Below are 15,781 nucleotides of genomic sequence, written 5' to 3' on the forward strand. Positions count from 1 at the left end.
TAAAAGCTTATTCTGAATGAATCATTTTTATCCCTATCCGAAATAATAAAGGGAAAGAGGAAAACATATTTCATTGTGGTAACATAATACCATGATGAGATCCTGAAGCTTGACCTCTATCCCCAATGATGAGTTCTTCGCTGCCACTGGAATAGACTTGAGATATTGTTGCAACACATCTAAGTTTTAGTTTGCCTTGATCAAAGTCTTTGGCTCCCACAATGAATTCAAGGCCGACTTGGGAAGTCTGTAGGCCACTATAATGGCGGATTGAGGGATACTTTCGAACAAAAGAAGCGTTCGCCTGAAAGAAAATAAAAGATCACGATTCCCTAAACATTGAAAAAAAGTTTAATATAATGTCATTATTATACATAATTGCGTACAGAAACGGAATTTTCGTAGTATCAAAAAAAGAAAGTTCAGAATTGTAGCAAAGAACATCACGTCGGGGTGACCCACCGGTGGGTCACGCTAGATTGTCTCATCTTGGCAGCGCACCGGAGTAAAAACTAGTAACAAATAAATTTAATTTTTTAGTTTTCTTCCGGGAATAATAAAAATCCATAACTACCAATTGTTTTTAACGGATGCAATTTTTATATTGAATTGCTTCTTCGCCGTGATAAATTTCCTTTTAGTGAATTGTTATTGTTGAGAATAGATTAACTCCTCCCGAATATTATCTAATATTGAAATAGTTCTTCTACCACTATTTTCTCTTTTCCCGTACCAGTATTTTCACTTTTCCCGGCGTGAACGTGTTAATATTCAAATAAGTTATTTTCATTCAGTATTATTCAATATTATGAGTATTATTCAATATTCAGTATTATTGATAAGTCAATTTCATAGAGTAGTCACTAGTATTTCAATTTCTTCTTTTTTCAAACTTTGTACGTAACTAACAATTTAAAATATTTTATTGTAAATATAAGCAAATTAATATATTTTATCATTCTGTAGCAGTAGTGAAAAATGAAATGCTAAACTGAAAAACTGCTTGAAAATTTCAAACTAGTATATTTTTTGGACATTTTGAAAACAATTTATTGAATACTGATTGCAAAAGCTCAGACTCTATAATTATTTTTCTAATTATTCAAATATATTAGAAAGTATTTTTTCATAAAACAAAAATACGAAAAGTAGACGCTGTAATCGTATTCACATCACAAATACTATTTTAATGTTCTTTTATTTAGCAAAGCAAAAGATAACAAACGGAATTATGGCACATTAATATATAGCGTGTAATAAAATGGCATATTAAATAGCTTAATCGTTCAGACTGCTTTCTGAACGTGCAACGCACTCCTAAGATATATAGCAGCAATTTACTTCATAGGAAAAATAAAGTATTTTAAAACAATAAATGCGTGTGAATTCGTTTGAAATAATTTAGAACATGGTTAAGATATTAAGATTTTTTTCAACTTCTGATGGAATAAAATATGCAATGAAATATAATGAAAAAAATAATATAACTATAGCTTTAAAAAATAATTTTACTGATAAACTTAATTTGACTAATTAATTTTAAAAATAATTTTTGAATAGTTTTTAATAAATATTCAAAAAAATAATATGTAATGAAAAATATAATTTAACCCTTTTGAAGGCCGTGGGAAGTATACTTCCCACCACTTTTTACCACTTTTAATTTAGGCTTCCATTTTTCAATAACTTCAGCTTTCTTGAAGTGAGTTTGAATAAAATTGGTAACCAGTTGTCACTTTTAAAAAACGTACAAAAGTTATAAAATACATAATTCCTTTTGAAGTTTGCAGCATTTAAAGAATTTATTTTATAAATGAAGAAAAATAAAAGTCAGTAAGTTCCTAATAGGTCATGTTAAATATATTTACCACCAAAAAAATGGCATTTTTATAAACTAAATGAGTTGTTTTTTTTAATATCAATTACTGTTCTTAAAAACAATTTCAATTCCAAAGTACTTTAATTTACCTTTACTAGAAATAAAGGCTCCGTTAAAAGGTTAACTCAATTTGTTATATTTAAAGTTATAAATTTAGTATAAACATTTGAAATAAGAATATATATATATATATCACTAGCCCCGGCAGGAATAGTGTCATAACTCTAAAATGCAACTTTTGAGAAATAGCAAATTAAAAAATACTATCAAACTTATTCTGAATAGCATAATCTGAAATAGCACAATATTGAGCACAATCTAGAGATGAGACACTTTTTGAGCTTGATGGGGCACTTCATACATATTTTTTATTGACATAACCACAAAATTGCTGATTGCTTTACTTGTGTCACTTTTCTTTGTCAGAGTGCGATATTTATATTAGGCTGTGAGTTAGGGTATTGTATTTAATATTCGGCAGAGTTCCCCAGGGCTCAATGCTTAAATAGAACAAGACTGAAAATAGTGAAAATAGGTAAGCTTGTTTTCAGGAAAATATTTGAACTTTTTTAGAGGAATGCCAACTGCTCCGCTTTTTGCAGTTAATTTTAATAAATTGGTAGCAAATTAACACGTTCACACCGGGAAAAGTGAAAATACTGGAACGGGAAAAAGGAAAATACTGGTAGAAGAACTATTTCAATATTAGATAATATACGGGAGGAGTTAATCTATTCTCAACAATAACAATTCCCTGTAAGGAAATTTATCACGGCGAAGAAGAAATTCAATATAAAAATTGCATCCGTTAAAAACAATTGGTAGTTATGGATTTTTATTATTCCCGGAAAAAACTAAAAAATTTAATTTATTGTTACCAGTTTCATACCTGCCAACTTTCACTCTTTCCGAGAAAGGATTTTCAGAGTGGTTTTAAAACAATGAACGAAAAACAATCTGACTCAAAAATATATTTATATTTTAATCCCGTTGAAACTCGCTTGCACAAGGATTATTATACTTTGATATATTTATTATAATTATTTATATGTAGTGGTGGTCAAACTCATTTATAATTATCATTATAATTCAAAAAGTTAATTGGAATAACCTGAGTATTGCTACCACTTTAAATATGAAAATAAAATCTTCCGGAAAATCCGGAAGAATTGGCAGGTATGCAGTTTTTACCCCGGTGCACTGCCAAGATGAGACACCCCGGCGTGAACGTGTTAAATACTAAAGTACTAGAATAACAGAGGTGCCAACTGGCTCCGGACAGCAAATATAGATTCTAAAGTGGTAGTTTATCAATTGTGATTCTTGGTTTAATAAATTCAATTTAGTAGATTTTTATCCGCCACTATTTCTAAATAATTCGTAAGCTTATATAATTCACCACTTTAAAGTACTTTGTTATGTTATACCTTTTAAAAAGCAAGCAAAAATAGTCACATCTTTGCAAAATTTACTTTGCAGTTAGTTACCGTTTTTTTAATTATATTGGCGTGTCCGGAGCAGTTGGCATCTCTGGAATAAGGAAAATTATGCTCTCACTTTATGAGAGTAACCACGCTTACCTGCCAACTCTTCCGGATTTTCCGGAAGATTTTATTTTAATATTTAAAGTGGTAGTAATTATATACTATCTTTTCTTTTATAATCTTAATTTTTAAATGATATTGTTTACCACTATTCTTACAAAAATTAAGCACATATATTAATATGCGTTACTGCCATGGTTGTCAACTTAAGTTTCCTCAAATACAACGTATTTGTTTGCTTAAAATTGAAGTTTTAATTCCATTGTAATACCACTGGGAAAAATAATAATGGAAGGGATTAAAAGTTGGCAGGTATGAACCACGAGATCTGCGGAATAAAGTTGCATTTTATATGATACTTTGAGTTTTTGATATGTAGTGGTGAAAAAAAAATACTAAACTAAAATAAGCTTAAATTCGTTTACCGCAAAAAAAGTATTTTTTTATAAGTGAAGCAAGTTGGCGTTTCTGGCTTATGCAACAGTTTTTTATATCAACTTCTCTGAAATTTCATGATGTATGGGATATGGGCCTTCTGCGTGGCCCAGGTGCCCAATTTTTGTAAATGAAATAAAGTATTCTGTAGTTCGTTCTTCAGGAGTTGGCACTTGGCTCCGCCTTCATCACGTGGTATCGGATGATAATATTTTGCTATTTGGGAACAAGGTTTTAAATATAAATTAGCTAGAATAACGAAAGGTGTAATAGCTGATGATAAAGCGAAGTAAGTGACTGAAAAAGAATTCACTGTTTGTGTTTGGCCATCACCTTCTACATCAGAAAACCTCCACACGGTAGTCTGCACAGACCATTTAAAAAGTGAACAGTTTGAGCGCATGAAACCGAATTCTAATTTAAAAGTGACTGAGAGGAATTTGTCATATATATTTGAATCTGTAGTGGTAGACAAGTAAATAAGACAAACTAATCATATTAAAAAATTAAACAAATTTTTGGACATATATTTGCTACCACTTTCTCATTTCTACTAGATTTTCTATTAAAGGGCTCTTTCGTAAACTGGTTTGCCTTCATAGTGTCTGATCGGACTATCCATAAAAAACCGTGTGGAGACTTTGCGCGCATTAGAGGTTACGTCGATTTCAAGCGGGGAAATGTATTTCCTCTTACTCCCCCGCGCTGAAATGAACTCTGCGTCCGAGGAGGTGGAGCCAAGTGCCAACTCCTGGTGAAAAAACTATACAAGTCTTACTGTTTAATTCTCTATCAATTTAGTAATATATATACAGGGTGATTCTAAAAAGGTGGGCAAAATTTTAGGAAGTGATAGTACACAACCAAGCAAACAATTTTTTATCAAAGAATGCATGGTCGAAAACAAAACGCAAATCCGCTTGTGGGCGTCAAATTTTATGTTCTTATATGAGGCAAAAACACACAAAGGACGATGAAGTTAAGTTATAAAAGCAAATTTAATGGCATGTGATTACAATACGCGTTCAAAACAGTGGCCAGCAGCTGCTATGCACGCAGTACAACGGCGAAGAAAAGATAGGCGAACATTCTGAAGCACACCAGGCATATCACGAACTTTTCCTGCCGCGGCCGAAAGCTTGGCTACAAGTAAAGCTGCGCAGTAACTCGTAACAGGAATGGATCTTTTACGTTTGCATCAAACAACTTTCCAATTGCGCCAGCACCTTTGCGTTTTGTTTGCGAAAATGCATTTTTTGATAAAAATTGTTTGCTTGGGTGTGTACTATATATATATGTATAAGGGTAAGTCCCTTTATTATTAAGGGTATTTCTCAGAAAGAATTTTCCAATTTATCTGCTTTTTTTTAACCGAGTTTTGAGAACAAAAATATATTTAGGCATTGTGAGCTAATTTTTACTATAGATTTTGTATTTTTTATTATAGAAAAAAATTTAAAGAATTCTTGCAGTTTTCCAGATGAATATGACAACTGAATAGAAACGTATTATGAATTACTTGTAAGAGGCAGTACAGGGCGAATTTTGTAAAGTATTTTTGTGTGATTCGACGCAGATCTTCCTTGAATTGTATTTTTAAAATGGACTGGAACTGGAACTACATTAATTTTTTGGGGCACCTACACAATTGTGTTTATCCCCAGTAGAAAACTTGTTGTACCTGATAAGATTAGATTTCATAGAATCACAATTGATAAACTAATTGTGATAGAGAATCACAATTGATAAACTACCACTTCAAAATATATATTTTCTGTTCGGAGCAAGTTGGCATCTCTGAATTCATGCTAATTTTCGATGGGTGGAGCTACAAAAGTCCAACAAAATATCATTTTTTTTTTTGCAAAATTCAAATTTTGTATTATATATTTTAATAGCGGCACATTTTTGTACTAAAAAATCGGTGTTGTTATTCGAAAATAACCTTTACCGTGAGCGTCACTTTGCCGCCGTTCTCAAGATCTCGAGCTCATACTTCTGAATAACTACATCTGAATTCTCATTTTGATCGGTAGAAGGAACCGCCCGCTAGAGGTCCATAAGACGTCCGTCCAAAAATTCTTTTGTACATCCTCTTTTTCTTTTTTAAATATAAAAGATTTATGAAAGTTTCGTAAGATTCATAAAGTTTTAATAATTTAAGAACATTGGTTTAGCATGTTCTGTTACTAACTCTTTAATAGAATATATGTATTTCTTTTTCAAATGTAGAAGATTCACAGAATTTCATAAAGTTTAAATACTTTCAACATATTCAGTCACCTTTCCTTTAGTTGATCGTATATCAATTTTAGATATAGAAGAATCAGAAATTAAAAAATAATTTAATTCCTGGTATTCCATTGATGAACCAACTGAGAGTTGCAGCTGGGTAAAGTTTTAATGATTTAAAAACATTGGTTTAGCATGTTCTGCTTCTAACTCTTTAATAGAATATATGTATTTCTTTTTCAAATGTAGAAGATTCACAGAATTTCATAAAGTTTCAATACTTTCAACATATTCAGTCACCTTTCCTTTAGTTGATCGTATATCAATTTTAGATAAAGAAGAATCAGAAATTAAAAAATAATTTAATTCCTGGTATTCCATTGATGAACCAACTGAGAGTTGCAGCTGGGTAAAGTTTTAATGATTTAAAAACATTGGTTTAGCATGTTCTGCTTCTAACTCTTTAATAGAATATATGTATTTCTTTTTCAAATGTAGAAGATTCATAGAATTTCATAAAGTTTAAATACTTTCAACATATTCAATCACTATTCCATTAGTTGATCGTATCCTAGATATGGAAGAATCAGAAATTAAAAAACAATTTAATTCCTGGTATTCTATTGATGAACCAACTGAGAGTTGCAGCTGGGTAAAGTTTTAAGGATTTAAGAACATTGGTTTAGCATGTTCTGTTACTAACTCTTTAATAGAATATATGTATTTCTTTTTCAAATGTAGAAGATTCATAGAATTTCATAAAGTTTAAATACTTTCAACATATTCAGTCACCTTTCCTTTAGTTGATCGTATATCAATTTTAGATATAGAAGAATCAGAAATTAAAAAATAATTTAATTCCTGGTATTCCATTGATGAACCAACTGAGAGTTGCAGCTGGGTAAAGTTTTAAAGATTTAAGAACATTGGTTTAGCATGTTCTGTTACTAACTCTTTAATAGAATATATGCATTTCTTTTTCAAATGTAGAAGATTTATAGAATTTCATAAAGTTTAAATACTTTCAACATATTCAGTCACCTTTCCTTTAGTTGATCGTATATCAATTTTAGATATAGAAGAATCAGAAATTAAAAAATAATTTAATTCCTGGTATTCCATTGATGAACCAACTGAGAGTTGCAGCTGGGTAAAGTTTTAAAGATTTAAGAACATTGGTTTAGCATGTTCTGTTACTAACTCTTTAATAGAATATATGCATTTCTTTTTCAAATGAAGAAGATTCATAGAATTTCATAAAGTTTAAATACTTTCAACATATTCAGTCACCTTTCCTTTAGTTGATCGTATATCAATTTTAGATATAGAAGAATCAGAAATTAAAAAATAATTTAATTCCTGGTATTCCATTGATGAACCAACTGAGAGTTGCAGCTGGGTAAAGTTTTAATGATTTAAAAACATTGGTTTAGCATGTTCTGCTTCTAACTCTTTAATAGGATATATGTATTTCTTTTTCAAATGTAGAAGATTCATAGAATTTCATAAAGTTTAAATACTTTCAACATATTCAATCACTATTCCATTAGTTTATCGTATATCATTTTTAGATATCGAAGAATCGGAAATTAAAAAGCAATTAACTCCCGGTATTCTATTGATGAACCAACTGAGAGTTGCAGCTGGGTAAAGTTTTAATGATTTAAAAACATTGGTTTAGCATGTTCAGCTTCTTATTCTTTAGTAGAATGTATGTATGTCTTTCTCAAGTGTAGAAGATTCATAGAATTTCATACAGTTTAAATACTTTCAACATATTTAGTCACTATTCCTTTAGTTGATCGTATATCATTTTTAGATATTGAAGAATAGGAAATCAAAAAATAATGTAATTACCGGTATTCCATTGATGAACCAACTGAGAGTTGCAGCTGGCTTAGATGGACCAGAACTACATGTAACATTTACTCTATCTCCAACTTCATTCATAGAATCAGCGCCCTCTATTACCGGTGGTTGTTTAGGCAATACTATAAAATGGATTGTAATATTATATAATTACATAACAATATTCTAAGAACTGAGTTTTTTTATGATTTGTTTTTAAATTTTGCTTACCATAAACTCTTAGCTCATCTTCAGCTTTGACAGTTTTGAAATGAGGAGCTTCTGATGACACCTCACAGCCGTATGTGCCTTCAGTGTTTAAATCACTTCTTTCCAAATATACGTGACTGGCATTTGATTTTGATAGCTGAATGATAATAAATTACTTTAAAATATGGAATAGATTGTTAATGAAATACAAGATGAAACAATTTCACCATATATACATACCCTCCAACTTATCAGGATTTTGAAAATAATTTTTTCTAGTGGTAGCGAACCAAAGTAGAAATTTTTAAAGCAAATGGATCTCTCATAAAACTTTTATCAGAACTTAAGAATCTAGCCATATGGCCTGCATTTTTATAAGTAATAGTGGACAAGTTACGCTAAAATTAATTTTTTTTTAAATATTAAGACATTAATTTTGCTACCGTCTGAAAAGAAGATTTCTGAAACTACGGAAATTCCGTAGCAGTTGGAGGGTATGCATATATATAATATTAAGAAAAAAATAAATAAAAATATTTAAAAGCGCTAATGTTCACCATTGTTTTTTTTTTCAACAATAAAGACTGAAATCTGAATTTTTCATTAGTTATATAAATGACACTAGTTTGATTTCAAATTCAATGGATGTGTTAATTCCATTCTTAGAGCTTTTTTTAACACGCTCACGCCGGGAAAGTGAAAATACTGGTACGGGAAAAGAGAAAATAATGGTAGAAGAACTATTTCATTATTTGATACTATTCGGGAGGAGTTAATCTATTCTCAACAATAACAATTCACTGTAAAGAAATTTATCACAGCGAAGAAGCAATTCAATATGAAAATTTCATTCGTTAAAAACAATTGGTAGTTATGGATTTTTAATATTCCAGGAAAAAAACTAAAAAATGAAATTTATTGTTACCAGTTCTTACTCCGGTGCGCTGCCAAGATGAGACAATCTAGCGTGACCCACCGGTGGGTTACCCCGGCGTGAACGTGTTAAGTTAAAATTTATATCGTTTAAAAGTCCTGGCAGTCATTGATTCCATACTGAAACAAGCCAGAATTCAAATATATATATATATATATATATATATATATATATAGCTATGCCAACTATAACTCTTTTTGCAAAATATTTTATTGAGTCGTAGACAATTAGAAACTAAAGCGTACAGAATTCTTTATAACTCCGGGATGCCAAAGGGCTACTTTTTATGTAAAAAGTGGTAGAAACTCAATTCACTTTTATTTATTTCTTATTTCTTCAATTACTCTACTCAATCATATTTACTACTATGACTACTCATTTATAATACCCAATAGACTATTGTTATATATATTTTTATGAACTCTTAAAATAATGTGGCTACTAATTACTAAGCTATAAAATATTTTAATTTTAGAGTCATGAGTCTTAATGACACCTCAAGAGGTGACATCGGAGTGCATAGAATTAAAAAATAAAGTGTAACTAAAATTAGAAACCAGCAAAAAATTGAATTATTATTGCTCTAAAAATATTTTAAATAAAAATATTTTTTGCATCTCAGAAAATATGCCATTTTACTAACAGTAGTTGGGAATGTATTAAGCCAAACAAATAACATTATTCATCTGTAGACAATCAATGCATCAAATAATACATTTGAAATAAAAATATTTCTAAACAAGAGTTTTTAACCTATAATAGAATTGAAGTGTAAGAAAAGCAAGTGCATTTACTTTGACATAAACTCCCAAGAGGTCATACATTTGGCCATGCAGCCTGTCCCTTGGCTGATAACGATAGAATTCTACATTGTTTTTGTACCATTTTACAGAATACAGTTCATCCCCTTCTAGATCAAAGTCGCACTTGAGCCAAACATTCTCCCCAATGACCACTGCGCCTGGAACTTCCAATCTTGCTAGGCGCATGCTTCCAACTAAAAAAAAAAAAAATATTATGTTTCTTGAATTCCAATAGTTAGAAATATCTGAACTATGTTTTGTTTAAAATAGCACACAGAAATGATAGTGAAAAAGCACTGTTATATAGACAATGTCAGCTTTCGTTTAGGAAAAAAAAGCATCTGTATATATTTATAAAATCAAGTGTTGCGTTCTTTTTTATAGAAAAAGTCGATCAGAATCAGCTGAAGTTTCAGTTTTATATTGTTTTCCGTTTGACTAAATTGAACAGTTAAGAAAAAAACGAAAAAAAACATTTATCTTAACTGTTTTCACGAACTCCCACTCCCCCCCCCCAGCCGGGTCTCTACCTTAAAAATTGTTAAAAATCCATCATTTAATACATATGGGACCACTAACGATATTACTTCTTAAACAAAACATATCTATATAGAAATTCCAGACAGTCAGACCTCTAAATATTAAGTTGATATCTTATTAAATTTTTATTTGGTTTTACGTGAATTTACTACTACTTGCAAGATTATTTATTAAATAGATTTAAACCTTTGATTTAAACCCTGATTATTTTTTTCAACGTTTAAAAACTGTTAACTCAATTATTTGTAAATTATTAGCCTTTATCTAAGATAATTAAGAAACCGAATTGAACTAGATAGATTTTTTTAATTTTTCAATTGGTAAATGTTGATGTGTTGTTTAAAATTTTGCATTTTTGCTAATATTTCATTTCTTAAAAAGCCTAATCGAAATAATGCAAAACACAAACTCCAGCATATTAAAATATCCGTAGTACTAATAAAAAGCAAAGAAGGAATAAAGAAAGTGTATTATATTTTCTATAAATCGGGTTATAAAGTATATATATATATATATATATATATATATATATATATATATATATAATTTAAGATAGATACAAATATAAGATATTTTGTCTTCCCTCTCAGCTGTTGTTACTACCAGAAACGATTTTTTTTAAAATGACAACTTTTTTTACTATAATTTGCGGGATACACCTAAATAATAAAAAAAAGGCTTCATACGCACTGAATACGATATATACAAAGTAAACTTAATTTTTCAACAATCAATACTTTTTTCTTAAGACTTTTACCAAATAAAACCATAATGATCCCACATACAAAATTTTTATTTACTTTTTTCATATGAAACACAAATTATGTAAGAAAAAATCACCGCCAAACGATTTTGCGCTTTTTATTTGCCGTTCCTCAGAATAATTCTGTGAATATAATCATAAAAAATGAATAAGGCGCATATTCAAACTAAATGTATCACGCGAAATGTGGGAAGAAATTGATGCCCAAAACCTGCACCGCACCCTAAGAATACCACAATTGGGGATATATTTAAACACCACTTTCTTCTAAGTCAAATGCACAAACTGTTCCAATCTAAATGCTAGCCAGGCGAGAAGATCGTCAGCCTCACAACTTCTCGCTAATGACTCCGTTCGCTATTGCCTAGCTCAGAAAAAAAAGGAAGGCAAAAATAAAAGTAAAAACCCCGAAAAAAGGGGAAAGGAAAGTTTTCTTTTACGTAAAACTCTTCGATTGAATGTTATTTTTTCCCTAACTCCTCCGGATCTAGGGATCTCGTGCTAATAAAGAAAGGTACCTGGTCTTTTATGCGGTCATTCCAACTTCTCAAAATTAGATTAAGGATTTTCGCAACATCAAGTCAACATAAGAGTCTAGGCAGGTGAAATAAAGGAGGCCTCTAGTCTCCACCCATCCTAAATATAGCGCAAGCTTCACTTCAATAAACAGAAGACAGCTGATGTGGGTGTGACGATTCTAGTACAATGGACATAGGTTTGGGCTACATTCTATCAAAAAGTTAGAAGAAAACGATCAAAATATATTTTTTTCTTTCTTTTTATGTGTGAGAAATCTTTTGCTTTTTTCGCTGTTTTGTTTTTCAGATAATATAAGCGATCGAAATAAAAAGGCTTAGCTTAGAATAGAGAGCGTAGAAATGAAAGGTAATTTCTTTAAGCTTATGGTTAAGGAATATATAAAAATGGAGAAAATGAATTAAATACATTGACACTATTTGAATATTTTTAATTATGCATCCATGATTTTTATTGTATGTTCAGTTATTTATTTAGCTTATTTTTAGATCGTTATAATTTCAAAATAGGATGAATAAACTTCATTATTTTCTCTTTTTGTAATTTTAGCAATCATTTTCAGCATTTTTTTCTGATGTAAGCGATCGAAATAAAAAGGCTTAGTTTAGAACAGAGAGCGTAAAAATGAAAGGTAATTTCTTTAAGCTTATGGTTAAGGAATATATAAAAATGGAAGGAATGAATTAAATGCATTGACACTATTTCAGTATTTTTAATTATATATCCATGATTTTTATTGTATGTTCAGTTATTTATTTAGCTTATTTTTATCTCGTTATAATTTCAAAATAGGATTCTAGTACAATAAACGTAGGTTTGGCTACATTCTATCAAAAAGTTAGAAGAAAACGATCAAAATATTTTTTTTCTTTCTTTTATGTGTGAGAAATCTTTTGCTTTTTTCGCTGTTTTATTTTTAAGATAATATAACCGATCGAAATAAAAAGGCTTAGTTTAGAATAGAGAGCGTAGAAATGAAAGGTAATTTCTTTAAGCTTATGGTTAAGGAATATATAAAAATGGAAGGAAAGATTTAAGTGCATTAGCTCTATTTGAATATTTTTAATCATATATCCATGATTTTTATTGTATGTTCAGTTATTTATTTGGCTTATTTTCATCTCGTTATAATTTCAAACTAGGATATATAAATTTCATTATTTTCGCTTTTTATAATTTTAGCAATCATTTTCAGTCTGGTTTTTCGGATAATATAAGCGATTAAAATAAAAAGGCTTAGTTTAGAATAGAGAGCGTTGAAATGAAAGGTCATTTCTTTAAGCTTATGGTTAAAGAATATAATAAAATGGAAGGAATGAATTAAATGCATTGACACTATTTGAATCTTTTTAAGTATATATCCATGATTTTTATTGCATGTTCAGTTATTTATTTAGCTTATTTTTAACTCGTTATAATTTCTAAATAGGATATATAAACTTCATTATTTTCGCTTTTTGTGATTTTAGCAATCATTTTCAGGATTCTTTTTCAGATATAAGCGTTCGAAATAAAATGCTTATTTTAGAACAGAAAGCGTAGAAATAAAAGGTAATTTCTTTGAAAGGGTTAAGGAATAAATAAAAATAGAATGAATAAATCCACGTTATTTGTATGTTTTCTAATTTTCCAACCATGATTTTTTTGTATGTTCTGCCACTCATTTAGCTTGTTATTATTTAAAAATATGAAATTTAAACTTTATTACTTTCGCTTCTTATAACTTTAGGAATCCTTTCCAACATAGTTTTTTAGCATTGTTTTTCAGCAATATAAGCGATCAAAATATTGTGCTTAGTTGAGAATAGAGATCGTAGAAATGAAAGATAATTTCTTTGAGCTTATGGTTAAGAAATAAATAAAAATAGAAGGAATAAATAAAATGCATTGACCTTATTTGAATATTTTGAATTATTTGACCAGGATTTTTATTGTAGGTTCAGTTATTTATTTAGCTTAATTTTAGCTCGTCATTATTCCAAAATAGGATAGCTAAACTTTATTTTCTTCGTTTCTTGTAATTTCGCTTCTTAAAATTATCAGCTGATTCGTTGGAGTCTGATTTTCTTGCAATTAATTTTATTTTATTTCATAACCATCATTGAACAGCTGACCCAATTTTGGGTTTACGACTACTAATGTTCAACTTCGTAGCCTTGTAATTTTGAACCAATCCAGAGGACAAGGAAACTACTGGATCACTACCGCCGGAGATATTATTTGTTATGGGAACGTGGAGGACTTTGTGACTCAACAGATTTAACATGCATCTGTCACCATATACTACACTATGGAGTCATTATGGAGAAATATTAAGAAGAAGGCATTGACCCACAATGGGCTGCCTGGCCAACTGTGATAATAATGATCATATTCATTTCTATATAAACATTGTTTTATTATATTATTTTATTTCTATATAAACATGAGATTATTTGAGTTTTGGTCACAATTCTGACAACTCACAAAATTCGTTTTGACTATGTTTCTATCGATATTCCATCTTGCCTTTGAACGAAACGTAATGTTTATAGAATTTTTGATTAATAGAAATATTAAAAATATAAAATTGTCTTTTTTTTAAGGAAACAATAATCACATAAATAAAAATTTAAGTTTAAATTAATAATTTTAATTGTGATTGTAATTACATTCTTTCATTAATAGAATGCTAGTAAAAGGTACATATCTTCTGCGTTTAAAACTTTTTGAATCAATAAAGTTAATTTCCTTAATAAAGTTAATTAAGTTCTCAGGTTAAATTCGTAACTGCATTAGTTGCTAACATAATTTACACATTAAATGTGTTACACAACCTATTAAAATAGTTTCAAATTACCCCAAAATAGTAAGATAGATTTGAAAAGAAAACATACGATTAACAGAACTTTAATCTCAATTCAATCATCTCATCTAATTCCTTTTTTACAATGTTTTTAAATTAAAAATTGACTTTTCCGTCAAACGAAATGATGACGGAATTTTTCGTCTGGAAAAACTTAGTTCAATTTCTTATTTTACCATGTTGGAATAGATTTTTCAAATTTGCTTCGTTCGAAAGCATAGCAATTTAAACTATTCTTACAGAAAACACAACCTTTTTCATAAACTAGAAAAAAGTAGCTCCAATTTTAGTAGCTGTGCATAAACGGGCTAAGAAATTAAAATTTTCATAAAACTTTCTGATTACATTCATCGTAATATAAGTCACAGCTACCAATATTATCTTAATTGCTCATAATTTACTTATCCTCAATAATAGTAAGCTAATAAAACATACATTTGAGGTAATTAAATCAATTTAAATGATTAGGGTATATTCTTAACTACATTAATTACTAACACCATTTGCACATTAAAATGCAATACATAACCTATAAAAACAGTTTCAAATTAATAAGATAGTAAGATATATATATATTTTTTAAAATACATGAGATTAATAGAACTTTAATCTCAATTCAATCATCTCGCCAAATTCTTTTCTTACAATGTATCTGAATTCAAAAAATTGACTTTTCCTTCAAACGAAATGTTAATGGAATTTTTCGGCTGGGAAAACTTAGCTCAATTTCTTATTTTACCATGTTGCAATAGATTTTTCAGAATTGCTTCTTTCCAAAGCATAGCAATTCAAACTATAGTTGTGGAAAACATGAACTATATCGTAAACCAGAAAGAAATAGCGCTAATTTTTAGTAGCTAGGCATAAATTGGCTAAGAAATTAAAATTTTCTTTTTCTTAAAACATTCTGATCACATTTATTGTAAAGTAAGTCACAGTTATTAATATGAGATTAATTGCTATTAATTGACATGTCCTTAATATAAGTAAGCTAGTAAAATATGCATTTGAGGCAATTAAATTCATTTAAGTGATTAGGGTACATTCTTAACTACATTTACACATTAAAATTCAATACATAACCTATAAAAACAGTTTCAAATTAATAAGATAGTAAGATATATATATTTTAAAAAAATACATGAGATTAATAGAACTTTAATCTCAATTCAATCATCTCGCCAAATTCTTTTCTTACAATGTATCTGAAT

General features: G+C 29.2%; 1 protein-coding gene across 1 annotated transcript in view; it reads right to left on the reverse strand.

The window, feature by feature from the left end:
• The window catches only part of LOC107455866 (uncharacterized), a 266,276-nt gene that overhangs the window by 58,997 nt on the left and 191,498 nt on the right, over window positions 1-15,781 (reverse strand). Inside the window, exons 2-5 of the mRNA XM_016073588.5 lie at window positions 9,877-10,079; window positions 8,170-8,305; window positions 7,948-8,081; window positions 91-304 (exon numbers count right to left, since the gene is read on the reverse strand). Coding sequence (XP_015929074.1) covers window positions 91-304; window positions 7,948-8,081; window positions 8,170-8,305; window positions 9,877-10,079 — 687 coding nt within the window. The remainder of the gene's footprint in view (window positions 1-90; window positions 305-7,947; window positions 8,082-8,169; window positions 8,306-9,876; window positions 10,080-15,781) is intronic.

The sequence above is a fragment of the Parasteatoda tepidariorum genome, chromosome 12, assembly GCF_982258835.1.
Source record: "Parasteatoda tepidariorum strain Cologne lab strain chromosome 12, Ptep-v5.0, whole genome shotgun sequence".
Lineage (NCBI taxonomy): Eukaryota > Metazoa > Arthropoda > Arachnida > Araneae > Theridiidae > Parasteatoda > Parasteatoda tepidariorum.